General features: G+C 66.0%; 1 protein-coding gene across 1 annotated transcript; it reads right to left on the reverse strand.

The window, feature by feature from the left end:
* Positions 1–1,177: 1,177 nt before the first annotated feature.
* LOC311521960 (complement factor B-like) lies at positions 1,178–21,360 on the reverse strand. The gene is made up of 19 exons (XM_084630715.1): positions 18,279–21,360; positions 13,704–13,884; positions 12,968–13,168; positions 12,332–12,517; positions 11,964–12,137; positions 11,620–11,700; positions 10,578–10,672; positions 9,905–10,031; positions 8,679–8,798; positions 8,333–8,413; positions 8,017–8,157; positions 7,081–7,205; positions 6,872–6,995; positions 6,577–6,721; positions 6,260–6,345; positions 6,049–6,179; positions 2,960–3,047; positions 2,353–2,402; positions 1,178–1,451 (listed from the first exon to the last, which is right to left on the reverse strand). Exons 1-19 carry the CDS (start codon positions 18,312–18,314, stop codon positions 1,329–1,331), a joined length of 2,295 nt encoding a protein of 764 aa, XP_084486841.1. The 5' UTR covers positions 18,315–21,360; the 3' UTR covers positions 1,178–1,328.
* Between the last annotated feature and the right edge of the window lie 3,026 nt (positions 21,361–24,386).

The raw sequence follows: 24,386 nt of genomic DNA on the forward strand, positions 1-24,386 counted from the left end.
TCTTCCCCGCTCTGGGAGGGGAGTGGGGTCCAGTGGGTGGGGTGGGGTGGGGGGCGGGGAGCCAGGACTCCTGGGTTCTCTTCCCCACTCTGGGAGGGGAGTGGGGTCCAGTGGGTGGGGTGGGGTGGGGTGGGGTGGGGGGGCGGGGAGCCAGGACTCCTGGGTTCTCTTCCCCGCTCTGGGAGGGGAGTGGGGTCCAGTGGGTGGGGTGGGGTGGGGGGCGGGGAGCCAGGACTCCTGGGTTCTCTTCCCCGCTCTGGGAGGGGAGTGGGGTCCAGTGGGTGGGGTGGGGGGCGGGGAGCCAGGACTCCTGGGTTCTCTTCCCCGCTCTGGGAGGGGAGTGGGGTCCAGTGGGTGGGGTGGGGTGGGGGGAGCCAGGACTCCTGGGTTCTCTTCCCCACTCTGGGAGGGGAGTGGGGTCCAGTGGGTGGGGTGGGGTGGGGGGGCGGGGAGCCAGGACTCCTGGGTTCTCTTCCCCGCTCTGGGAGGGGAGTGGGGTCCAGTGGGTGGGGTGGGGTGGGGGGCGGGGAGCCAGGACTCCTGGGTTCTCTTCCCCACTCTGGGAGGGGAGTGGGGTCCAGTGGGTGGGGTGGGGTGGGGGGCGGGGAGCCAGGACTCCTGGGTTCTCTCCCCCGCTCTGGGAGGGGAGTGGGGTGGGGGGGGTTGGGGAGCCAGGACTCCTGGGTTCTCTTCCCCGCTCTGGGAGGGGAGTGGGGTCCAGTGGGTGGGGTGGGGTGGGGGGCGGGGAGCCAGGACTCCTGGGTTCTCTTCCCCACTCTGGGAGGGGAGGGGAGTGGGGTGGGGGGGGGGTTGGGGAGCCAGGACTCCTGGGTTCTCTTCCCCGCTCTGGGAGGGGAGTGGGGTCCAGTGGGTGGGGGGGCGGGGAGCCAGGACTCCTGGGTTCTCTTCCCCGCTCTGGGAGGGGAGTGGGGTCCAGTGGGTGGGGTGGGGTGGGGGGCGGGGAGCCAGGACTCCTGGGTTCTCTTCCCCACTCTGGGAGGGGAGTGGGGTGGGGGGGGGGTTGGGGAGCCAGGACTCCTGGGTTCTCTTCCCCGCTCTGGGAGGGGAGTGGGGTCCAGTGGGTGGGGGGGCGGGGAGCCAGGACTCCTGGGTTCTCTCCCCCGCTCTGGGAGGGGAGTGGAGACAGCACTTTAATTCAGGACAGGAGGTGAGATGGTTTCAAAGATCCCAGACGCTTTATTAGTTCCAGGCACAAAGACCGTGAGGCGCCGGGGGCCCAGCTGTGCCAGGCTCGGACGCCTGGGTTCTAGCATGTCCCAAGGGGGGCAGCCCTTCTCGGGGGAAGGGTGCCCGGCCCTGCGGGGGAGTCACTCGAATCCCAGCTCCGGGACCTTCCTCCTGATCCAGCCCATGAGCCGCGGGACGCTGGTGTAAGCCCCGAGGGCGCTCCCGTCGCACTGCTGGGTGGAGCCATGGCTCACGATGCCAACCTGCGGGGCAAAGACAGAGCTGGGCCACCTCGCTCCCGCCCCCCAGCCCTGCCCCCCCGCCCTGCCGGTGCCCCCCGCCCCCGCCCTGCCGGTGCCCCCCGCTCCCGACCCGCAGCCCCTGCCAGCCCTGCCCCCCCGCCCTGCCGGTGCCCCCCACTCCCGACCCCCAGCCCTGCCCCCCAGCCCTCCCGGTGCCCCCCGCTCCCGACCCGCAGCCCCCTGCCAGCCCAGCCCTGCCCCCCAGCTCTGCCGGTGCCCCTCACTCCCGACCCGCAGCCCCCTGCCAGCCCAGCCCTGCCGGTGCCCCCCGCTCCCGCCCCCCAGCCCTGCCCCCCTGCCCTGCCGGTGCCCCTCGCTCCCGACCCGCAGCCCCTGCCCCCCAGCCCTGCCGGTGCCCCCCACTCCCGACCCGCAGCCCCCTGCCCCCCCGCTCTGCCCCCCACCGTGCCCTGCCGGTGCCCCCCGCTCCCGACCCGCAGCCCCTGCCCCCCCGCTCTGCCCCCCACCGTGCCCTGCCGGTGCCCCTCACTCCCGACCCGCAGCCCCCTGCCAGCCCAGCCCTGCCCCCCAGCTCTGCCGGTGCCCCCCACTCATAGAATCATAGAATCTCAGGGTTGAAGGGACCCCAGGAGGTATCTAGTCCAACCCCCTGCTCAAAGCAGGATCAACCCCAACTAAATCATCCCAGCCAGGGCTTTGTCAAGCCCGACCTGACTCCTTTCGGAAGGTCTTTAATCGCCCTCTGGTGGTGAGTGTGTGTATTACATTTTGTCGTCTTGTGTCCACACTCCTGAGAACAGGTTGGTATTCGGGGGGCCGAAGGGCTCGATCCGGCCCCCCGCCCTCCCCCGTGTCTGTCGGACCATCCCTGGGAGGGTCCGTCGGTCTGGGAGCGTCTCACCTGTATCCAGTGCTGGTTTCGCTTCACCACGAAGGGTCCCCCGGAATCACCTGGGGGGCAGGGGGATGGGACAGGAGGGTTTAAATCCGGGGGGTGGGGAGCCGGAGCGCAGGAAAGGGGGAGCGAAAGAAGAGGAGCGAGAAAGGAATGGGAGAACGGAGGAAGAAAGGAGAGAACCACGGAGGGGAGAGGTGAATGCGCCAAGGAGCAAAGGAAGGAGGGACCCAAGGAGGGAAAGAGTGAAGGGAGCCGGCCCGAGTGGAGGAACGAAGAGGCTGAATCCAGCGGGGAGGAGGGCAGAGAATGGAAGACCAGAGGGATGAAGCGAAGCGTGAAAGAGAGAAGGAAGGAGGGAAGAAAAGAGAGAAGGGGGGGGATGAATCAAGGAATGGAAGAAAGACAAGGAATGCAGGGGAGAAGGGCGAGGGAAGGAAGGAGGGAGCAGACGGAGGGATGAGGGGGGAATGGATGCAAGGATGCAGTGTGAACGCAGGGCCTGACCAGCAGACGACGGGAGGAGGAGAGGAGCGGAGGGCCCGGCTGCAGAGGGTGTGGGGGGGAGGCTGTGGGGGGAAGCCAGAGGGGAGGGAAGGGGGGGGGTGCTCACCCTGGCAGGCGTCTTGACCCTTCTCTCCTAGGGCACAAAACATGTCGGAGGTGAAATTTTTCAGCGCCTGCTGGCAGCGCGAGCGGCTCTGCAACCAGACAGGGGTGCAGGGGAGTGAGGGGTTAATAGACCCCACCGTCCCCAGGGTGTGCGTGTGTGCCCCCTGCTGGCGGGGACGGGCCCCGCTCTGCCCCCCGCGCCCCCTGCCGGCCGGGACGGGCCCCGCTCTGCCCCCTGCCGGACGGGACGGGCCCCGCTCTGCCCCCCGGTGCCCCCTGCCGGCCGGGACGGGCCCTGCTCTGCCCCCCCGCGCCCCCTGCCGGCCGGGACGGGCCCCGCTCTGCCCCCCGGTGCCCCCTGCCGGCCGCAACGGGCCCCACTCTGCCCCCCGTGCCCCCTGCCGGCCGGGACGGGCCCCACTCTGCCCCCCGCCGCCCCCTGCCGGCCGGGACGGGCCCCGCTCTGCCCCCCGCGCCCCCTGCCGGCCGGGACGGGCCCCGCTCTGCCCCCCCGCTCCCCCTGCCGGCCGGGACGGGCCCCGCTCTGCCCCCCCGTGCCCCCTGCTGGCGGGGACGGGCCCCGCTCTGCCCCCTGCCGGCCGGGACGGGCCCCGCTCTGCCCCCCCGCGCCCCCTGCCGGCCGGGACGGGCCCCGCTCTGCCCCCCCGCGCCCCCTGCCGGCGGGGACGGGCCCCGCTCTGCCCCCTGCGCCCCCTGCCGGCCGGGACGGGCCCCGCTCTGCCCCCTGCGCCCCCTGCCGGCCGGGACGGGCCCCGCTCTGCCCCCCCGCGCCCCCTGCCGGCCGGGACGGGCCCCGCTCTGCCCCCCCGCGCCCCCTGCCGGCCGGGACGGGCCCCGCTCTGCCCCCCCGCGCCCCCTGCCGGCCGGGACGGGCCCCGCTCTGCCCCCCCGCGCCCCCTGCCGGCCGGGACGGGCCCCGCTCTGCCCCCCGCCGCCCCCTGCCGGCCGGGACGGGCCCCGCTCTGCCCCCCCGCGCCCCCTGCCGGCCGGGACGGGCCCCGCTCTGCCCCCCCGCGCCCCCTGCCGGCCGGGACGGGCCCCGCTCTGCCCCCCCGCGCCCCCTGCCGGCCGGGACGGGCCCCGCTCTGCCCCCCCGCGCCCCCTGCCGGCCGGGACGGGCCCCGCTCTGCCCCCCCGCGCCCCCTGCCGGCCGGGACGGGCCCCGCTCTGCCCCCCCGCGCCCCCTGCTGGCCGGGACGGGCCCCGCTCTGCCCCCTGCCGGCCGGGACGGGCCCCGCTCTGCCCCCCGCGCCCCCTGCCGGCCGGGACGGGCCCCGCTCTGCCCCCTGCCGGCCGGGACGGGCCCCGCTCTGCCCCCCGCGCCCCCTGCCGGCCGGGACGGGCCCCACTCTGCCCCCCTGGCCCCCTGCCGGCCGGGACGGGCCCCGCTCTGCCCCCCGCGCCCCCTGCCAGCCGGGACGGGCCCCGCTCTGCCCCCTGCCGGCCGGGACGGGCCCCGCTCTGCCCCCCGCGCCCCCTGCCGGCCGGGACGGGCCCCGCTCTGCCCCCCGCGCCCCCTGCCGGCCGGGACGGGCCCCACTCTGCCCCCTGCCGGACGGGACGGGCCCCGCTCTGCCCCCCCGCGGCCCCCTGCTGGCGGGGACGGGCCCCGCTCTGCCCCCCTGGCCCCCTGCCGGCCGGTACGGGCCCCGCTCTGCCCCCCGCGCCCCCTGCCAGCCGGGACGGGCCCCGCTCTGCCCCCTGCCGGCCGGGACGGGCCCCGCTCTGCCCCCCGCGCCCCCTGCCGGCCGGGACGGGCCCCGCTCTGCCCCCCCACGGCCCCCTGCTGGCGGGGACGGGCCCCGCTCTGCCCCCCGCGCCCCCTGCCAGCCGGGACGGGCCCCGCTCTGCCCCCCTGGCCCCCTGCCAGCAGGGACGGGCCCCGCTCTGCCCCCTGCCGGCCGGGACGGGCCCCGCTCTGCCCCCCCGCGGCCCCCTGCTGGCGGGGACGGGCCCCACTCTGCCCCCCTGGCCCCCTGCCGGCCGGGACAGGCCCCGCTCTGCCCCCCGCGCCCCCTGCCGGCCGGGACAGGCCCCGCTCTGCCCCCCGCGCCCCCTGCCGGCCGGGACGGGCCCCGCTCTGCCCCCCCGTGGCCCCCTGCTGGCGGGGACGGGCCCCGCTCTGCCCCCCCGTGGCCCCCTGCTGGTGGGGACGGGCCCCGCTCTGCCCCCCGTGCCCCCTGCTGGCCGGGACGGGCCCCACTCTGCCCCCCGTGCCCCCTGCCGGCCGGGACGGGCCCCGCTCTGCCCCCCGCGCTCCCTGCCGGCCGGGACGGGCCCCGCTCTGCCCCCCGTGCCCCCTGCCGGCCGGGACGGGCCCCGCTCTGCCCCCTGCCGGCCGGGACGGGCCCCGCTCTGCCCCCTGCCGGCCGGGACGGGCCCCGCTCTGCCCCCTGCCGGCCGGGACGGGCCCCGCTCTGCCCCCTGCCGGCCGGGACGGGCCCCGCTCTGCCCCCTGCCGGCCGGGACGGGCCCCGCTCTGCCCCCCTGGCCCCCTGCCGGCCGGGACGGGCCCCGCTCTGCCCCCCTGGCCCCCTGCCGGCCGGGACGGGCCCCGCTCTGCCCCCCGCGCCCCCTGCCAGCTGGGACGGGCCCCACTCTGCCCCCCGCGCCCCCTGCCGGCGGGGACGGGCCCCGCTCTGCCCCCCGCGCCCCCTGCCGGCGGGGACGGGCCCCGCTCTGCCCCCCGTGCCCCCTGCCGGCCGGGACGGGCCCCGCTCTGCCCCCCCGTGGCCCCCTGCTGGCGGGGACGGGCCCCGCTCTGCCCCCCCGTGGCCCCAGCCGGCCGGGACAGGCCCCGCTCTGCCCCCCCGTGGCCCCCTGCTGGCGGGGACGGGCCCCGCTCTGCCCCCCCATGGCCCCAGCCGGCCGGGACGGGCCCCGCTCTGCCCCCCCGCGGCCCCCTGCTGGCGGGGACGGGCCCTGCTCTGCCCCCCTGGCCCCCTCCCGGCCGGGACAGGCCCCGCTCTGCCCCCCCGCGGCCCCCTGCTGGCTGGGACGGGCCCTGCTCTGTGCGCCTGCCCCCTGCTGGCCATGTTGTGTGTGGCCCCCCGGGGGTGCTGCCCGTACCTGGATCACCACCTCGGCCTGCTGCAGCATGCTGGTCCCCTGGGGCCGGCTGGCCGTCTTCCCCCAGCCGGTGATGACACCCCGGATTTCTCTCTCCTCCTGCTCCCCGCCGTGCCCCGTCAGGATCCCGCCTGCGGGGAGCCACAGGTCAGGGGGCCAGGCTGACCCCGGGCTTCCTTCCCTCCTGCCACCCACAGCCTCCCCTGCTGACCTTGGTACACGCACGTCTCCTCCCAGCTGGCCGCTGGCAGGTCCAGGATGTGGCTCATCTCCGCGCTGCAGGGGAGACAGACAGGCCTGGGACGGCACCACAGAGTCAGTCACTGCTCCCCTTCCGGAGCCGGGGGGAGAACCCAGGAGTCCTGGCTCCCAGCCCCCCTTGCTCTAACCCACTAGACCCCACTCCTCTCCCAGAGCTGGGCTAGAACCCAGGAGTCCTGGCTCCCAGCTCCCCCTGCTCTAACCCACCAGACCCCACTCCCCTCCCAGAACCAGGTGGAGAACCCAGGAGTCCGGCGGCCGTCTCACCGGATTTTGGGGGTGAAGGCCAGAGGGCGGGTGAGGCTGAGCAGCGCGATGTCGAAGCTGAAATCCGAGAACCCTTTGTACCCCTCGTGGATGATGATTTGCCCCACAGGGAGGCCCAGGGAATCCTTTTGGAGGGTGGTCAGCCCTGGGGTCACAGACATGCCTGTCAGCCCCCCACAGCATGGCGACCCCTGCCCAGCCCCCTGCCACCTCACCCAGCCCCCCGCCTGCTCCCCAGGGCAGAGCACCCCCTGCCGAGGCCCTTGACCCCGGGCGCCCCCAGCGTCAGTCTCACCTACAAGCACAGTCACTTGCTCCGGGGCCATGGCTCGCCCGGCCTCGGCGTCCCAGACGTTGTGGGCCGCGGTCAGGATCCAGGAGGGGGCTACGATCGAGCCCCCTCCCCTATTGTGTTGATTCTGGTGGGGGGGGGAAAGAAGGCTCAGTGGAGGGGGTGGGAAGACCGGGCGGCCTGGGGGGAGAGGACCAGGAGGGGCCTCCTACCTTGTCTTTGAACTTCAGAGACACCTGCCAGGGCCACTGCTTCTCCTCCGCCTGCTCCCCACGGAAAACCCGCCCGATGAGCCGGCTCCGCCCCACGCCCCGCACCCCACAGCCGAGTCCTTCGCCTGGAGACACAGAGGCAGGGGCTGAGGGGGGCTGGAGGGATCCCCCTCCCCTCCCAGGGCTGGGAGAGAACCCAGGAGTCCTGGCTCCCAGCCCCCTGCTCTAACCCACCAGCCCCCACTCCCCTCCCAGAGCCAGGGAGAGAACCCAGGAGTCCTGGCTCCCAGCCCCCTGCTCTAACCCACCAGCCCCCACTCCCCTCCCAGAGCCAGGGAGAGAACCCAGGAGTCCTGGCTCCCAGCCCCCTGCTCTAACCCACCAGCCCCCACTCCCCTCCCAGGGCTGGGAGAGAACCCAGGAGTCCTGGCTCCCAGCCCCCTGCTCTAACCCACCAGCCCCCACTCCCCTCCCAGAGCCAGGGAGAGAACCCAGGAGTCCTGGCTCCCAGCCCCCTGCTCTAACCCACCAGCCCCCACTCCCCTCCCAGAGCCAGGGAGAGAACCCAGGAGTCCTGGCTCCCAGCCCCCTGCTCTAACCCACCAGCCCCCACTCCCCTCCCAGGGCTGGGAGAGAACCCAGGAGTCCTGGCTCCCAGCCCCCTGCTCTAACCCACCAGCCCCCACTCCCCTCCCAGAGCCAGGGAGAGAACCCAGGAGTCCTGGCTCCCAGCCCCCTGCTCTAACCCACCAGCCCCCACTCCCCTCCCAGGGCTGGGAGAGAACCCAGGAGTCCTGGCTCCCAGCCCCCTGCTCTAACCCACCAGCCCCCACTCCCCTCCCAGAGCCAGGGAGAGAACCCAGGTGTCCTGGCTCCCAGCCCTCCCCTCCCTGGTCTACCCACTCCCCTGCCACAGCCGGAGTGCCCCCCACTCACCCAAGCCCCGCACCAGCTGGGTGAGGGCCCCCAGGTCTCCGTAGTTCTGCAGGTAGAAGGATCTTTGGGTTCCTGGCTCCTTCGTGGCGATTCGCTCCATCTGCTCCTTGTGGGCATCCCCGACCCCCAGAGCGAAGATATCTGGGGTGAGTGGGGTGGAGGGGGTCACTAGGGAGTGCCCTCTAGGGACAAGGCCCCACGCCCCATTCCCTGCCCCCCTGAGCCAGCCAGGCCCTGCCCTCTGGCTGGATGGGAGCCGGCGCCCCCTAGAGGGGCCAGGCCCCACACCCCGTTCCCTGTTACCACGTCCACTTACCCAGGTTCTGGTCCGGGTTGGGGATGGCCGCCTGGATTCGCTCTGACACCCTGGCTGGGTCCAGCCCCACATTGTGTCTCCCTGGTGGGGCAGGAAGAGGAACCTGAGCCAAGATGCCCCCAATGGGGTGGGAGTGGGGGGCTGGGCTGGGATCCTATCCCTGTGCACTAGCCCTTGGGTTGCTGGGGGTGCCAGGGAGAGTGGGGGGCTGAGGGGGCATGGGGGTCCCTGGGGGTCCTAGGGCGGGGATGTCTGGGGGGACCCCCAGAGGCAGGAAGGTCTATGGCGGTGTTCACCCCAAATGTGTGCCCTGGGGAGGTTTCTGCCCCATGGGGGGGTGTCTCACCGCTTGTGATCAGAACCACGATGTGTTTCCTGGCGCTGGTTCTGGGCGGCGCCGTCTGGATCAGGGACAGAACCTGTCCCAGCGCCGCCCCCACGTTGGTGCCTCGCTGGGTGAAGCTGCCTGCGGGTGGGAGACGACAAGCCCGTCACCACAACAACACAACCCACACAACCCTGTCACCCCCGCAGTCCAGTGTAACCCTCCAGCAACACGACACACCTCAAGCCCGTCACCACAACAACACAACACACACAACCCTGTCACCCCCGCAGTCCAGTGTAACCCTCCAGCAGCACGACACACCACAAGCCCGTCACCACAACAACACAACCCACACAACCCTGTCACCCCCGCAGTCCAGTGTAACCCTCCAGCAACACAACACACCACAAGCCCGTCACCACATCAACACAACCCACACAACCCTGTCACCCCCGCAGTCCAGTGTAACCCTCCAGCAACACAACACACCACAAGCCCGTCACCACAACAACACAACCCACACAACCCTGTCACCCCCGCAGTCCAGTGTAACCCTCCAGCAACACAACACACCACAAGCCCGTCACCACAACAACACAACCCACACAACCCTGTCACCCCCGCAGTCCAGTGTAACCCTCCAGCAACACAACACACCACAAGCCCGTCACCACGACACACAACCCAGCGGGCAGCAACCCCATCACCACAGCACATTGAGACAACTCCCCTCCACAACACTGCACAACAGCACAGTGAGAGCGCCCTCACCACCCGGCAACACAACAACACCAGGGCAAACCCGTTACCCTGACAACACAACACACAGTGATGACCCTGTAAACAGAACACAACACACAAGGTCAAGACCATCGTCACAATACAACATCCCTGTCGCCACAGGAAGATGACACAACCCAACATGCAATAACAAAATGACAACCCTGTCAACCTAAAACAACGCACAAGGACGATCCCGTCACCACAACACAATGACACAACACAGCTTACCACACCAGCACAACACTGAGAACACAACAGACCACAACACACATCAACCCCATCACCGCAGCATGACTAACCAACATACAACAACCTCATCACCACAATGACATGACATGATGCAACAACACAATGACAACCCCATCACCACCACACAGCTACACAGCAGGAACTGCATCACACAGCCACACAAGTTAACCCACAACATAGAACACAACCCAGTGCCAGGACCCACAACTCACTTGTGTTCTGGAACTGCTCCCAGGCCGCCCCCACTTCTGCGGGACTCTGGGTCAGAACCGATACCAGCTGGGCAGAGCTGGCGAATGCCACCACTGTGAACCAGACTTTGTCAGAGACCCGGGTGGCCTGCGAGAGCCCCAGTGTTAGGGTGTCAGGGAGGAAGGGCTGGGCTAGCGGGGGGGCTGCGGGTCGGGAGTGAGGGGCACCGGCAGAGCTGGGGTGGGGCAGGGCTGGGCGAGGAGGGGGCTGCGGGTCGGGAGTGAGGGGCACCGGCAGAGCTGCGGGGGGGCAGGGCTGGGGTAGCAGGGGCTGCGGGTCGGGAGTGAGGGGCACCGGCAGAGCTGGGGGGGCAGGGCTGGGGTAGCAGGGGGCTGTGAGTCGGGAGTGAGGGGCACCGGTGGAGCTGGGGGGGGCAGGGCTGGGGTAGCAGGGGGCTGTGAGTCGGGAGTGAGGGGCACCGGTGGAGCTGGGGGGGGGCAGGGCTGGGGTAGCAGGGGGCTGTGAGTCGGGAGTGAGGGGCACCGGCGGAGCTGGGGGGGGCAGGGCTGGGGTAGCAGGGGGCTGCGGGTCGGGAGTGAGGGGCACCGGCAGAGCTGGGGGGGGGCAGGGCTGGGGTAGCAGGGGGCTGTGAGTCGGGAGTGAGGGGCATCGGCAGCACTGGCCTCCGCTTACCTGCTCCATGACGGCGATGATGAATTCCCCACTCATTTTCACATTCTCGGCCCCGACGCTGCCCGATGCGTGCACGACAAAGTATATGTTGGTGCCTGGGGGTGGGGGTGAGTTAGACAAAGACAGGAAAGGAGCCTCCCCCACAGCCCTCAGGGTCCCCAGCCCCCCACCCCCTGCCATGGCCTTGGGCAACCCTGGCTGGGACGAGACGGCTAGAGGGAAAAAAGGGGTTTTGAGATCAACAGTCAGGGACAACCCGCTAATCTGCATGGGAGCTACCCCTGCTGTCTGCCTGTCCATCCATCCATCCATCCATCCATCCATCCCCCATGTGATCCACCCATCTCATCCATCCCCCCTGCCTTATATCCATCCATCCATCCATCCATCCATCCATCCATCCATCCATCCATCCATCCATTTCCCCTGCCATCATCCATCCATCTCCCCGCCATCCATCCCATCCATCCGTCTGTCCATCCGTCCATTCTCCCATCCATCCCTCTATTCCCTCACTGCCTCTCCCTCATCCACTGTCCTGATCCAGAAGACTAGAGCCCTGCACAGATACAAAAATCTCTCTGCTTCCAATCTGTGGAGCGCCACGGATTTGCAGGGTGCTCCTTACTGGGGCCAGGCTGTGGCTCTGGGGCACCCACCCCCCGGAGCCCGGGCGGGCCGCTGTGGGGAGGCTGGGGCCCTCCACCTGCCCTGGGCAGGGCCCCGAGCAGTCCCCAGCTAGTGTCCGTGCCCCCCAGGTCCCCTGCCTAGGGCAGGTGGAGGGTCTGTGCTGTGGTTCCTCACAGCTGCCCGCCTGGCTCTTACCGTCAGAGCCCTGCGCTGCTCTCCGCAGAACTGGTCTGTGGACGGAAAGCGGAGACCCGCGGATTCACAGGGCTCTGTCAATGCCTGTGGGATGCCCAAGTGGATCTTTGGGGCTGGGCTTGGGCCCCCCAGTCCTTGGGGCTCCTGGCTGAGCATGTTGGGGGTGGGGAGCAGGGGCCGGTGCCCCCAGGATGGGGGGCAACACGCTGACCCTGACCTGTTTGTGCATGCGCCGTGATTTCTTCCGACATGTCCAGGTGCTTGGCCACAGAGCTCACGTTGTCGTAGGCGTAGCGGCCTGGGGGTTCAGAGCTGGTCAGCAGGGGGGTACGGATGGGGGTGGGGTGCAGGGAGACCCCCATGGGATGCGGGGGCCTGGACAGCCACCCCAATGGGGTACAGTACAGACCATCCCTTGGGAACCACGGGAGTGGGCCCAGCGCTGGGTGGCTGGAAGGGGGTTGGATGGATGCAGACATGGGGCGGATGGAAAGACAGACACACAAGGGACAGAAGGACCCCCGGGTCAGGGGGACAGCTGGGGCTCGGCGTGCGACTCACCCTCACACCGTGGCTCCTCCCCCGACCACTGGCCCGAGTTCTGGCAGACGCGGCGGGGAGAGCCCCGCAGCACCAGCTCCTGGAGGCAGGTGAATCTCACGGCTCGGCCTGGCTCGAAGACGTGGCCCTGGCGATGCCCCCCAAGGGGGATGCCTGGCCAGGGGCACAGGGAGTCTGCAGGGAGACAGACCCCAGCTGCATTAACCACCCAGGGTAGGGGCTGCATGGTCGGGAGTCCCCACAGAGTGGGGATAGATGGGAATGGGCGATTCCCGCTCCCACTGCTTTAACCACCAGCCCCCACTCCCCGCCCAGAGCCCGGAGAACCCAGGCGTCCTGGCTCCCAGCCCCCGCCCAGTCCCACTCACTCTCGGGGTCGCACGCGGCCGTGCGGCCGCTCCACTCGCCGTTGGCCAGGCAGGTGCGGTGGGCTGCGCCGAAGAGCCGGTGCCCGGGCTGGCAGTGGAAGGTGATCGTGTCCCCGACCCGGTACTTGTTCTGCCGAGGCTGATGCCACCCGTTCTCGAAGGTGATGTAGCCAGTGCAGGTGTAGGCTGCAGCGGAGAGAGGGGAGGCGCAGGACTCCTGGGTTCTCAGAGCGGAGGGGGGTCGAGTGCGTCAGAGTAGGCGGGGCTGGGAGCTAGGACTCCTGGGTTCTCTCCCCGGCTCTGGGAGGGGAGTGGGGGCTGGGAGCCAGACGCCTGGGTTCTCTCCCCGGCTCTGGGAGGGGAGTGGGGGCTGGGAGCCAGGACTCCTGGGTTCTCTCCCCGGCTCTGGGAGAGGAGTGGGGGCTGGGAGCTAGGACTCCTGGGTTCTCTCCCCGGCTCTGGGAGGGGAGTGGGGGCTGGGAGCCAGGATGCCTGGGTTCTCTCCCCGGCTCTGGGAGGGGAGTGGGGGCTGGGAGCCAGGATGCCTGGGTTCTCTCCCCGGCTCTAAAAGGGGAGTGGGAGTCTAGTGGTTAGAGCAGTGGAGGCTTGGAGCCAGGACTCCTGGGTTCTACTCACTGATGCAGGAGGGTCTCTGGGCTGACTCGAAGGCATTCCTCAGAGGTGACCACTTCCCGCTAGACTGACAGACCCTCCAGCTCACAGGGTAGGCGTAGCTGTTCGGGGGGCAGCGATACTCCAGGATGCTGCCATTGGTTCGGATCTTGGGGTACACAACCTCACCCCCTTGGATACCTTCCGCATCCCCACAAACTGCATCTGGGAGAGAAAAAGCAGGGGGCTGCGGGTCGGGAGTGGGGGGCACCTGCAGGGCTGGGGGGGCAGGGCTGGGCTGGCAGGGGGCTGCGGGTCGGGAGTGGGGGGCACCTGCAGGGCTGGGGGGGCAGGGCTGGGCTGGCAGGGGGCTGCGGGTTGGGAGTGGGGGGCACCTGCAGGGCTGCGGGGGCAGGGCCGGGCTAGCAGGGGGCTGCAGGTCGGGAGTGAGGGGCACCTGCAGGGCTGCGGGGGCAGGGCCGGGCTAGCAGGGGGCTGCAGGTCGGGAGTGAGGGGCACCTGCAGGGCTGCGGGGGCAGGGCCGGGCTAGCAGGGGGCTGTGGGTCGGGAGTGAGGGGCACCTGCAGGGCTGCGGGGGCAGGGCCGGGCTAGCAGGGGGCTGCGGGTCGGGAGTGAGGGGCACCGGTAGAGCTGGGGGGGCAGGGCTGGGCTAGCAGGGGGCTGCGGGTCGGGAGTGAGGGGCAGTGTCAGAGTTAAGGAGGGCCCAGGCCCCCGGGGAGGTGGAGGAGGAATTTCTTACCACACAGGCCGTGTCGGAGGAGGAGGAGGAGGAGGAGGAGGAAGGGGACGTGTTCCATGGCCCCAGAGTCTTTGGGGGGTCTGAGCAGTGGGGAGAACGGAGGCTCCTTTCCAAGCTGGGCAGGAAGGTGGAGTGGGGGGAGGAGCGTGGGAGCTGATATTTTGGTCTCTGAAACCTCTAGCTGGAAAGAGGAACTGGCATGTGGTTCCCAGAATATGATGCTGCTTTATCCCTCCCCAAGCTAGGAGAGAACCCAGGAGTCCTGCCTCCCAACCCCCCCACCCCCACTCTACCCACTAGACCCCACTCCCCTCCCCAGGCTGGGTTAGAACCCCGGTGTCCTGCCTCCCAGTCCCTTCTAACCCACCAGACCTCACCCCCCTCCCAGAGCTGGGGAGAGAACCCAGGAGTCCTGGCTTTCTCTGCACCCTCGATCTTGGCTACCCTCCCCCTTTTCCCCACTTCCTCTGTCTCTGAAACAGAAAAACTGAGTCAGAAAACCTGGTCTCCCCCTCCCTTGAGCCAGCCAGTCCCCCGGTCTGGGGCCAGATTGAATCCCATGCTGCCCAGATGGGACAGGCCCCGTGATCCACCCGCCCCCCCGTACCTGGCTGGAGCTAAGCTCAGAGCTGATGGGGCTGGGGTTGGATTCTGTCGGCTGATCTCCTCTCTCTCTAGATCTAAACACACACACACACACCGTGTGTGGAGGGAGGTGCCCGGCCTGAGCCCAGCCCCACCTAGATATCGATTTTATGGGCACACTAACCATCCTGCTACACATCCTGTACTCCTGGGTTCTCTGCCCAGCTCTGGGAGGGGAGTGGGGGCTGGTGGGTTAGAGCAGGGGGCTGGGAGCCAGGACTCCTGGGTTCTCTGCCCAGCTCTGGGAGGGGAGTGGGGGCTGGTGGGTTAGAGCAGGGGGCTGGGAGCCAGGACTCCTGGGTTCTCTGCCCAGCTCTGGGAGGGGAGTGGGGGCTGGTGGGTTAGAGCAGGGGGCTGGGAGCCAGGACTCCTGGGTTCTCTGCCCAGCTCTGGGAGGGGAGTGGGGGCTGGTGGGTTAGAGCAGGGGGCTGGGAGCCAGGACTCCTGGGTTCTCTGCCCAGCTCTGGGAGGGGAGTGGGGGCTGGTGGGTTAGAGCAGGGGGCTGGGAGCCAGGACTCCTGGGTTCTCTGCCCAGCTCTGGGAGGGGAGTGGGGGCTGGTGGGTTAGAGCAGGGGGCTGGGAGCCAGGACTCCTGGGTTCTCTGCCCAGCTCTGGGAGGGGAGTGGGGGCTGGTGGGTTAGAGCAGGGGGCTGGGAGCCAGGACTCCTGGGTTCTCTGCCCAGCTCTGGGAGGGGAGTGGGGGCTGGTGGGTTAGAGCAGGGGGCTGGGAGCCAGGACTCCTGGGTTCTCTGCCCAGCTCTGGGAGGGGAGTGGGGGCTGGTGGGTTAGAGCAGGGGGCTGGGAGCCAGGACTCCTGGGTTCTCTGCCCAGCTCTGGGAGGGGAGTGGGGGCTGGTGGGTTAGAGCAGGGGGCTGGGAGCCAGGACTCCTGGGTTCTCTGCCCAGCTCTGGGAGGGGAGTGGGGGCTGGTGGGTTAGAGCAGGGGGCTGGGAGCCAGGACTCCTGGGTTCTCTGCCCAGCTCTGGGAGGGGAGTGGGGGCTGGTGGGTTAGAGCAGGGGGCTGGGAGCCAGGACTCCTGGGTTCTCTGCCCAGCTCTGGGAGGGGAGTGGGGGCTGGTGGGTTAGAGCAGGGGGCTGGGAGCCAGGACTCCTGGGTTCTCTGCCCAGCTCTGGGAGGGGAGTGGGGGCTGGTGGGTTAGAGCAGGGGGCTGGGAGCCAGGACTCCTGGGTTCTCTGCCCAGCTCTGGGAGGGGAGTGGGGGCTGGTGGGTTAGAGCAGGGGGCTGGGAGCCAGGACTCCTGGGTTCTCTGCCCAGCTCTGGGAGGGGAGTGGGGGCTGGTGGGTTAGAGCAGGGGGCTGGGAGCCAGGACTCCTGGGTTCTCTGCCCAGCTCTGGGAGGGGAGTGGGGGCTGGTGGGTTAGAGCAGGGGGCTGGGAGCCAGGACTCCTGGGTTCTCTGCCCAGCTCTGGGAGGGGAGTGGGGGCTGGTGGGTTAGAGCAGGGGGCTGGGAGCCAGGACTCCTGGGTTCTCTGCCCAGCTCTGGGAGGGGAGTGGGGGCTGGTGGGTTAGAGCAGGGGGCTGGGAGCCAGGACTCCTGGGTTCTCTGCCCAGCTCTGGGAGGGGAGTGGGGGCTGGTGGGTTAGAGCAGGGGGCTGGGAGCCAGGACTCCTGGGTTCTCTGCCCAGCTCTGGGAGGGGAGTGGGGGCTGGTGGGTTAGAGCAGGGGGCTGGGAGCCAGGACTCCTGGGTTCTCTGCCCAGCTCTGGGAGGGGAGTGGGGGCTGGTGGGTTAGAGCAGGGGGCTGGGAGCCAGGACTCCTGGGTTCTCTGCCCAGCTCTGGGAGGGGAGTGGGGGCTGGTGGGTTAGAGCAGGGGGCTGGGAGCCAGGACTCCTGGGTTCTCTGCCCAGCTCTGGGAGGGGAGTGGGGGCTGGTGGGTTAGAGCAGGGGGGACTGGGAGCCAGGACTCCTGGGTTCTCTGCCCAGCTCTGGGAGGGGAGTGGGGGCTGGTGGGTTAGAGCAGGGGGCTGGGAGCCAGGACTCCTGGGTTCTCTGCCCAGCTCTGGGAGGGGAGTGGGGGCTGGTGGGTTAGAGCAGGGGGGACTGGGACTCCTGGGTTCTATCCCCGGCTCTGGGACGAGTGTGGGGACGAATGGTTAGAGCTGGGGGGCCTTGGAGCCAGGAATTGTGGGTCCTATCCGAGCTCTGGGAGGGAAGCAGGGTCCAGGGGTTAGAGCAGCAGGGGCTGGGAGCCAGGACTCCGGGGTTCTCATATCTGTGCAGGGGGCTGGGTGCAGCTGCACGGGAGTTGATGAGTTGATATTTTGAGTTGATATTTTGGGAGCTGGTTCCCTGCATGGGGTTTCACTTCATGTTTCCTTTTTGCTGTCCTGCTCTGGGCGTTGGGGGTTCAGAGAAATCACAGCCCCTCAGGTGACCAAAAAAGGGAAGGGGTGGTGGGGTGGAGGCAGCTGGCCGGAGGGAGGAACTCTCATCGATCAGAAGAGAGGATAGCGGGGTTGAGACACAGAGAAAGAAAGAGAGAAAAAGACGCCGGAGTAGGTAGGCTCTGGGGGGTCAGGGCAGAGGGCCCAGCTACCTCAGCGCCCTCCCCAGCCCAAGCCATGAGGGGCTAAGTAGGGGTTGGTCCCTTGCGGGCAGCAGAGGGGATGGATCACTAGACCTGATGTGGGGCGGGCAGGGGCAGGGTGGGAGGATGGGAATTGGGGAGCGTGAGGCGGGGTGTGAGGTGTAGAGACAACAGAGGAGCTGAGCTGAGGAATGGGAAAGCAGGGAAGAAAGAAATGAACGTGGGAAAGAAAGCCAGGAAAGAGGGAATGAGAGAAAGGGAACAAGACAGACAAGGGAGTGAGAAGGAAGGAAAGGAAGCAAGGAGGGAGCAATGAGTGAACTTTAGGGCCCCTGCTCCCAGCTATAGCTCTAATCCTCCCTCCCCACAACCCCGCAGATGGCTGCCGTTGTTGCTGCCCTGGCCCGTCTCCACCCGGCACTGGCCATCCTGGGCAGTGATGCCCAATGCCACAGCCTGGCCCCCTGGTATTTCCTCCTGGGCCTCCGCCTCGTTGCTCTCTTTGTGGCTGATGGACCGTGGGCTTCGGTGAAACCAGACCTGGCCTGTAACTGGACCTCGGTCAATGGGGACTCCCAACCGTTCTGTGCCGCCCTGTGCTACAACCAGCACTTCCGAGCCCCCATCTCCTCATTCTGGGGCTTCGCCTTCCTCGCCACCCTGCTCCCCATGGGCCTCATGCTGCTGATTCATGCCCAGTTCAGCCGACGGGCTGCGGCCAGAGGGGACAAGGAGTCAGCAGGACCAACTGATGCAACCAATATGGCCGCCAAACCCAACATGGCTGCCAAAACCAAGCTGGCTGGAGAGCCCAATATGGCCACTGGAGCCAACTGGGTTGACATAATTAATATGGACTCTGAGTCCCAACGGGCTGGCCAGTCCAAGATGGCCACTCCAGGAGCTAAGATGGCTGCCAGCTCAGCCTGGCGCTCCCCAGCATTTGGTTTATGCGTGGTGCTGCTCCTGGCTACTGAGCTGGGCTTCTTGTGGGCTATGCTGGCCCTACAGTTACCCTTGGTGTCAGGGGCCTACTTCCAGTGCCGCCCTGGGGCTCCCCCCTGCCCCCCGGCCCTGGAGTGTGCCCTGTCGGGGCAGGCAGACAAGAAGATGGCGCTGGTGACTCTGGCCTTCACAGCCTGTGTCAATATAGCCTCCTGTCTTGCCTATGGGATCATGAGGCTGGGGAGGGCGGCCCAGTGCCAGGGGAGATAGGGGTGAGGGAATGAGTGTGGGAAGAAGGGGAGTAGGGAGTGGGGGGAAGAGGGACTGGTGTCACGGAGTCCCTGGGCGATGCTCTGGAGCTGCTCCCCATGAAGCCAGTCAGGACTCTGGGGCAGTCGCCTTTCTGTGAGCAGCCTGTCTTCAGGACTCACAGCTCACCCGGCTTCCACCTTCCTGGGTCTGACCTCGGAGCATTCAGCCTCCTCTGCCCCTCCGTGCGCTTCCCACAGCGAGTCCGCTCAGGTGGGGCTCCTGGGGAAGCCAGAGGGTCCTGCACCCCAACTTCGCATTCAGACGTGACTCTCAGCCAGCCGGGAAAACAGAAGGTTTATTAGACGACAGGAACATGGTCTAACACAGAGCTTGTAGGTGCAGAGAACGGGACCTCTCAGCTGGGTCCATTTTGGGGGGCAGTGAGCCAGACATCCCCGTCTGCACTTCACTCCATGTCCCAGCCAGCCCCAAACTGACTCCCCCTCCAGCCCCTCCTCCTCTGGGCTTTGTTCCTTTCCCGGGCCAGGTGGTCACCTGATTCCTTTGTTCTCCAACCCTTTAGCTCTCACCTTGCAGGGGGGAAGGTCCAGGCCATCAGTTGCCAGGAAACAGGGTGTCGGCCATTCCCTGTGTCCAGACTCCTGCACACACCGGCCCTCTAGGGCTCTGCAATGATCATACACCCTTACCCCACCCCCTAGATACTTAAGAACTGCCTAGGGGAAACTGAGGCACCCCCACACTATTCAGAGGAAACATTAAGAAGAGTCCCACTTCGTCACAAGGGGAAACTGAGGCACCCCCACAATATTCAGAGGAAACATTAAGAACAGGCCCACTTCGTCACATCTCTCCCCCCTTCGAGATCGAACTGAGCGGGGTCACTTTACCCGGTGACCTGGGGAAGTTCGAAGCCACCAATGTTCCCATGGATGCCCCAGCATCTCTCCCATTCCTTGGTAGGAGTTACACCAGGCCCTTCCAGTTTCACGCCCTCCCTTAGGTCGGGGGTGGTCGATAGCACTAGCAGGCTGCATGTGGGAAGGTTTCTGCAGCCCATGCCCTTTGGCCACCCCAAAACCCCAGGGGGTCAAACTGGGATTGGGTTTTCTCCCAGAGCTCCAGTCTGGAGGGCTGCAATTCGGGCTCTCTTGGTTAAGGGCCCCCATCTTGACCTGGGCCACATACTGTTCACTTACAGAACTAGAATGGAGACATCCCTTTCTCCACAACCTTGTCTCCCCAACAAGCTGGCCAAACACAGCCACTTGGTTATAGGACGGTATACCTTTCTTAACAGCTTTCACTCCATCTGAGACCTTCTCAAAGCTATCCACACTGGATCTTTCAACAGGACAGTCAGTGGATCCATTCACAACAGAAAATTTCTGGCTGTTAGGAACTGAAACTTTCTTGATTAAATCATTTTCACACCCTTCAGTTGCAGTAAACTGCTTGCAAAGACTCCATGAGGATTCCTTTCCCTAGGGCTTTTCTATGCAACAGTTCACCCCTCACAGAAATTCTGCTCTTACCCTCTTTACCTAGGGCTTGCTCTAGGGGAACACTTTCCTGAGCAACAACAGACTCTTTCTGGGTCTCCCTTACATCCAGAATCACCTCTGGCCCATCAGGCGGATTCCTACACAATCCCCTTTGAGGCAAACTTACAGACTTCCTAGATAAAAGGTTAGAAGCATTCTCCTTCCCTTTGCCACACACAAGTTCAGGAATCTTTTCCTCCTTGCTACAGGTTTCCACACCCTCAGTAGGTAACACAATCACACACTTTCATGCTCTCCTTGTGCCCTGGCTAGGATCTCACCCTGATTAGACAGAGTTGCTCCACCCTTTCCAACAACACACTAGCAACAGGCAAAATACAAGCACCAGAATTGTCTGGTCTCGGGGATTTTACATAGACCCTAACTGGATGCGACCTAGTTACAGGGCCATTCTCCCGAGCAGACACAAACTTAGGACCCTTCCCTTCCTGGGCTTTAGCTGAATCCAGAACCAGCTCTGAGACAACTGCACGACCCTCAACCATCACAGGCTGAAAGGCCCCTTCTGTCTGCTCCACAGACCAAGAAGAGCCGGACACACTTTCTCCTTTACCAGACACACAGGTTGGGATCTCATTCCCTTTGTCCCAGCACACAAGGCTGGTCACAGACAACTGCTTGGAGATCAGGGTAGCTCCCTCCATAGGCAAGTCAATACCCCTGACAGACAGAGACCCATTTCCTTCACTGTCCCAATTCTCCACCCAGCTAACAGGTAAGGTCCAGGGACTCTCATCTTCCACTCTCCTTGCCTTCCCACCCTGCTGATTGGACACAGCCATCAGATCACAAGGCTGCCTAGGCTCATCCAGACTTTCCTTACCAAGCACCTTGCCACTCCCCACAGATCCCCTGCCCTGCCTGTGTCTCCCCCCACTCAGCTGGGGTCTCAGCTCCCACTGTGCTCAGCACTGCCCTTGCTGTCCCAGTGGGAGCAGGCCACTGCTTTCCTCAATGCATCAGAGCCAGCGAGAGTCCCCACTCTGGTGTGCAAGGGGGCAGGGAGCATCTCTCTGTCCCACCCAGCCCCAGGGGTCTGGTCACAGGCAGGCAGGTAGCCTGAGCCTAGCCGCTCCTCCCCCCTGCCAGCCAGGTCATCTGCATTTTCACTGACCATTTCCCTCTCCGTCGATTGCTTCCCTGGATTCAAATTCAAACCCTTGGCAGTTACAGGAACAGGGCCTGGATCGTGTCCCAAAGAGACACAGTCACCCCACAACAGGGTCTCGCAGCTGGTGTCCTGGGGCACCCCAACGACAAGCCAGCCCCACCCCTCCTGGGTCTGCACAGGGATCTGGGCCATAGGCAGGGCGAGGGGCTTCGTCCCTGGGACCCTCACCCAGCTCACCCAGCCCCTCAGCATCTGAAGCTGCACCCCGCAGGGCCTGACACCAGTTCTCTCTGTCCCAGGATCTCGCCACCCCAGGAATGTCTCCCCATTGACCATCCCCTTCCACTCCCACTGGGGGTCCGAGGGGCCTGGCCCCAGGAAACTCCACACAGACATATAGGTTGGGGTCAGGAGTGGGAGCCTGTCCACCTCCCCACCCATCGGGCTGATGGAGTCTGTGGCCTTGGGACCCAGCAAGGGAGCTAGACACCGGGGCTTTTCCGCAGGGTCCCCCTGGTTCAAATCTCCTGCCTGCTCAAAGGCAGTGAGGTGGCATCCACATCCTCCTGCTCCTTAACCAGGGGCAGCAATTTAATCTCGAGGCTCCCTGCGGAACTGGCACCCCGGGGTCTATCCCTACTCACCCCTGGGGGGTCCCCTAGGCCTCTCCGCCCCACCACCGCCAGTTCATGCTGCTGCTGCTTCTGCAGCTCTTTCTCGGGCTCTCGCTGTCTCTCACAGTCCTCTTGCTCTCTCGGACTCAGCTCCAATCCCGTCCGTCTCCGATCCCCCGATGGGGAACCCGATCGTGAAGACCCTCGTCTGGTCGGGGACAGGAGTCTTGGGGATGCCTGGCTCCCACTCCAGCTGCTCCCAGATCCTGCCATAGCCCCATTTGGGGTCAGGAATCTGTCCCTTAGAGCGGTCATCCTCCTCCAGCTGCATAATTAGCTGTGCACTGGTGAACTTTCCAATGCTCAACCCTCTCTTTCTGCACAGGGTTACAATGTCCTTCTTAAGGAGACGGTGACAGGCCATCACTCCGCTCCTCCCAAGTTGTTGTGGACTCACAGGCCCGTGTGTTCTCAGCTCCCCACGGTTTCCAGGGAGAACCCCTAGTGTGCCAGCCCTTCTCGAGGTCACCACCTCTTTGCCAGGGTCGAGCTGCAGACTCCTCCGCCCCTTGGACTGGTCGCTGCAATCCCCAGGGGAACCCTGTTACTGCAAAAGTCCTTCTCTCTCCCCGCGCCAAGCTGCAGGCTCCTCCGCCCCTGAGACTGCTCACTGCAGTCCCCAGGGGGACCCCATTACTGCACAGTCCTTCTCGCTGGTCACACACTCCCAGGGGTTAACCGCCCCCCGAAACCGCTCCTCTCTGAGCCTTCAGCAGGCCTGGTCCTCGGCAATCCCCCTTCGTGTTACTGCTCCCCAGTCACTTACTGCAGGAAGCGCCATCCACGGGGTGCAGTACATCCCACCGCTCCCACCAGTTGTCACGGAGTCCCTGGGCGATGCTCTGGAACTGCTCCCCATGAAGCCAGGCAGGACTCTGGGGCAGTCGCCTTTCTGTGAGCAGCCTGTCTTCAGGACACACAGCTCACACAGCTTCCACCTTCCTGGGTCTGACCTCGGAGCATTCAGCATCCTCTGCCCCTCCGTGCGCTTCCCCCAGCGAGTCCGCTCAGGCGGGGCTCCTGGGGAAGCCAGAGGGTCCGGCACCCCAACTTCGCATTCAGACGTGACTCTCAGCCAGCCAGTAAAACAGAAGGTTTATTAGACGACAGGAACATGGTCTAAAACAGAGCTTGCAGGTGCAGAGAACGGGACCCCTCAGCTGGGTCCATTTTGGGGGCAGTGAGCCAGACAACCACATCTGCACTTCACTCCATGTCCCAGCCAGCCCCAAACTGAAACTCCCTCCAGCCCCTCCTCCTCTGGGCTTTGTTCCTTTCCCGGGCCAGGTGGTCACCTGATTCCTTTGTTCTCCAACCCTTTAGCTCTCACCTGGCAGGGGGGAAGGGCCCAGGCCATCAGTTGCCAGGAAACAGGGTGTCGGCCATTGTCTGTGTCCAGACTCCTTCACACACCGGCCCTCTAGGGCTCTGCAATGATCATACACCCTTACCCCACCCCCTAGATACTTAAGAACTGCCTAGGGGAAACTGAGGCACCCCCACACTATTCAGAGGAAACATTAAGAAGAGTCCCACTTCGTCACAAGGGGAAACTGAGGCACCCCCACAATATTCAGAGGAAACATTAAGAACAGGCCCACTTCGTCACAACTGGTTGAAAGATTCAACATGGCTGCCCAGCCCAAACTGGATGGTGTATCCATGACAACTGTCCAGCCCAAGCTGGTTGACGTATCCATGGTGGCTGCCCAGCCCAAAGTGATTGGCGTATCCAAGATGGCGGCCCTGCTCAAGGTGATTGGCATTATCCAGGATGGCAGGGAAGGGGAAGGAAAGGAGGGAACCTGTAGAATCATGGAATATTGAGCAGACCCCTCTCACAGAGCAGAGACCCCCATCTATCTACCATCAGTGACATGGGTGTGGGCATGACACAGAGGGAACCTGGACTGACCTTATGGGAGGGGTGAACAAATTCCTCTCCCCTCCCACAATGCACCTCTGCTACTGTGTATGCTCAAAGATGGCCAAGAATGCAGCCACCTCTGGAGTGGGGCATGGGGGCTGGTTATAAGGGGACTCCTCACCTGGTGCTCAGATGTGGTCTTCTCTGGGGTGAGGTGCAGCGGCTGTTTATATGGGGACCCCTCGCCCAGCACTGAGATGCGATCACTTCTGGGGAGGGGTGTAGAGGCTGTTTATATGGGGACCCCTTGCCCGGTGATGAGGTCAGCACTGACTACTAGGGGAGAGCACCCGTACTGAGCCTCCCAGTACAAATTCCTTTCAGAATTGGGTCCTATAGGGCTGATTTGTTGTGGTTCAAACATTTATCAAACTGCTTATTTTGACAACTGGTTTATAAAAGTTATGATTGTCCCAATATGCTCAAAGTTCAACTTAAATACGAGAGACTGTGGAATGGGAGCTGGGGCGGGGGAGGGATGGGAGCCCAGACTCCTGTGGGAGGGGAGTGGGGTCTAGTGGGTTAGAGCAGGGGGCAGGAGCCAGGACTCCTGGGTTCCTTCTAGCTGCAGAGGAAGCTGTGAAGTGCTGGCAAGTTTCCCTTTGGTGGATTGTGTTTTGAGGTCACAACATGGACTGGGGCACAAGGTGGGTGGGGGGCGGAGGCAACTGGCTCGTGTTGTGACTCTCCCAGAAGGAAGGAAGGAAATAAGAGAGGGAGGACGAACAGAGAGAGAGAAAGAGAGACTCAATGAGCGGAACAGGTACTGGGACACAGGCTGCAAGGGTGGGCGGTGGCTGGAAATCCAGCAGGGGGCGTTGTGAGCTGCTGTCACAGTGTTGCGCCCCCCAGGTTGGCGTAAGAGGGTTGGGGTGCTGGGTGTGCGTATCATGGCCCGGGCAAGGGGATGGGGAGCTGGAAAAGTCAGGAGAGAACTCCTTGTCTGGGTGGGGCCAGATGCGGTTGGACTGGTTCTGGATTGAGTCAGAGCTGCAG

The sequence above is a fragment of the Lepidochelys olivacea genome (assembly GCF_965140295.1).
Source record: "Lepidochelys olivacea isolate rLepOli2 genome assembly, chromosome: 6".
Taxonomy (NCBI): Eukaryota; Metazoa; Chordata; order Testudines; family Cheloniidae; genus Lepidochelys; species Lepidochelys olivacea.

Excerpts from the sequence above, each read along its gene's own strand:
- LOC311521960 (XM_084630715.1), bottom strand. The coding sequence starts at position 18,314 with ATGCTCCGAGGTCAGACCCAGGAAGGTGGAAGCCGG. Across the intron at positions 11,701-11,963 it reads GGAGGAGCCACGGTGTGAGG|GCCGCTACGCCTACGACAAC; the intron begins GTGAGTCGCACG and ends CTGAACCCCCAG. Across the intron at positions 10,673-11,619 it reads CACGGCGCATGCACAAACAG|GCACCAACATATACTTTGTC; the intron begins GTCAGGGTCAGC and ends CCCCACCCCCAG.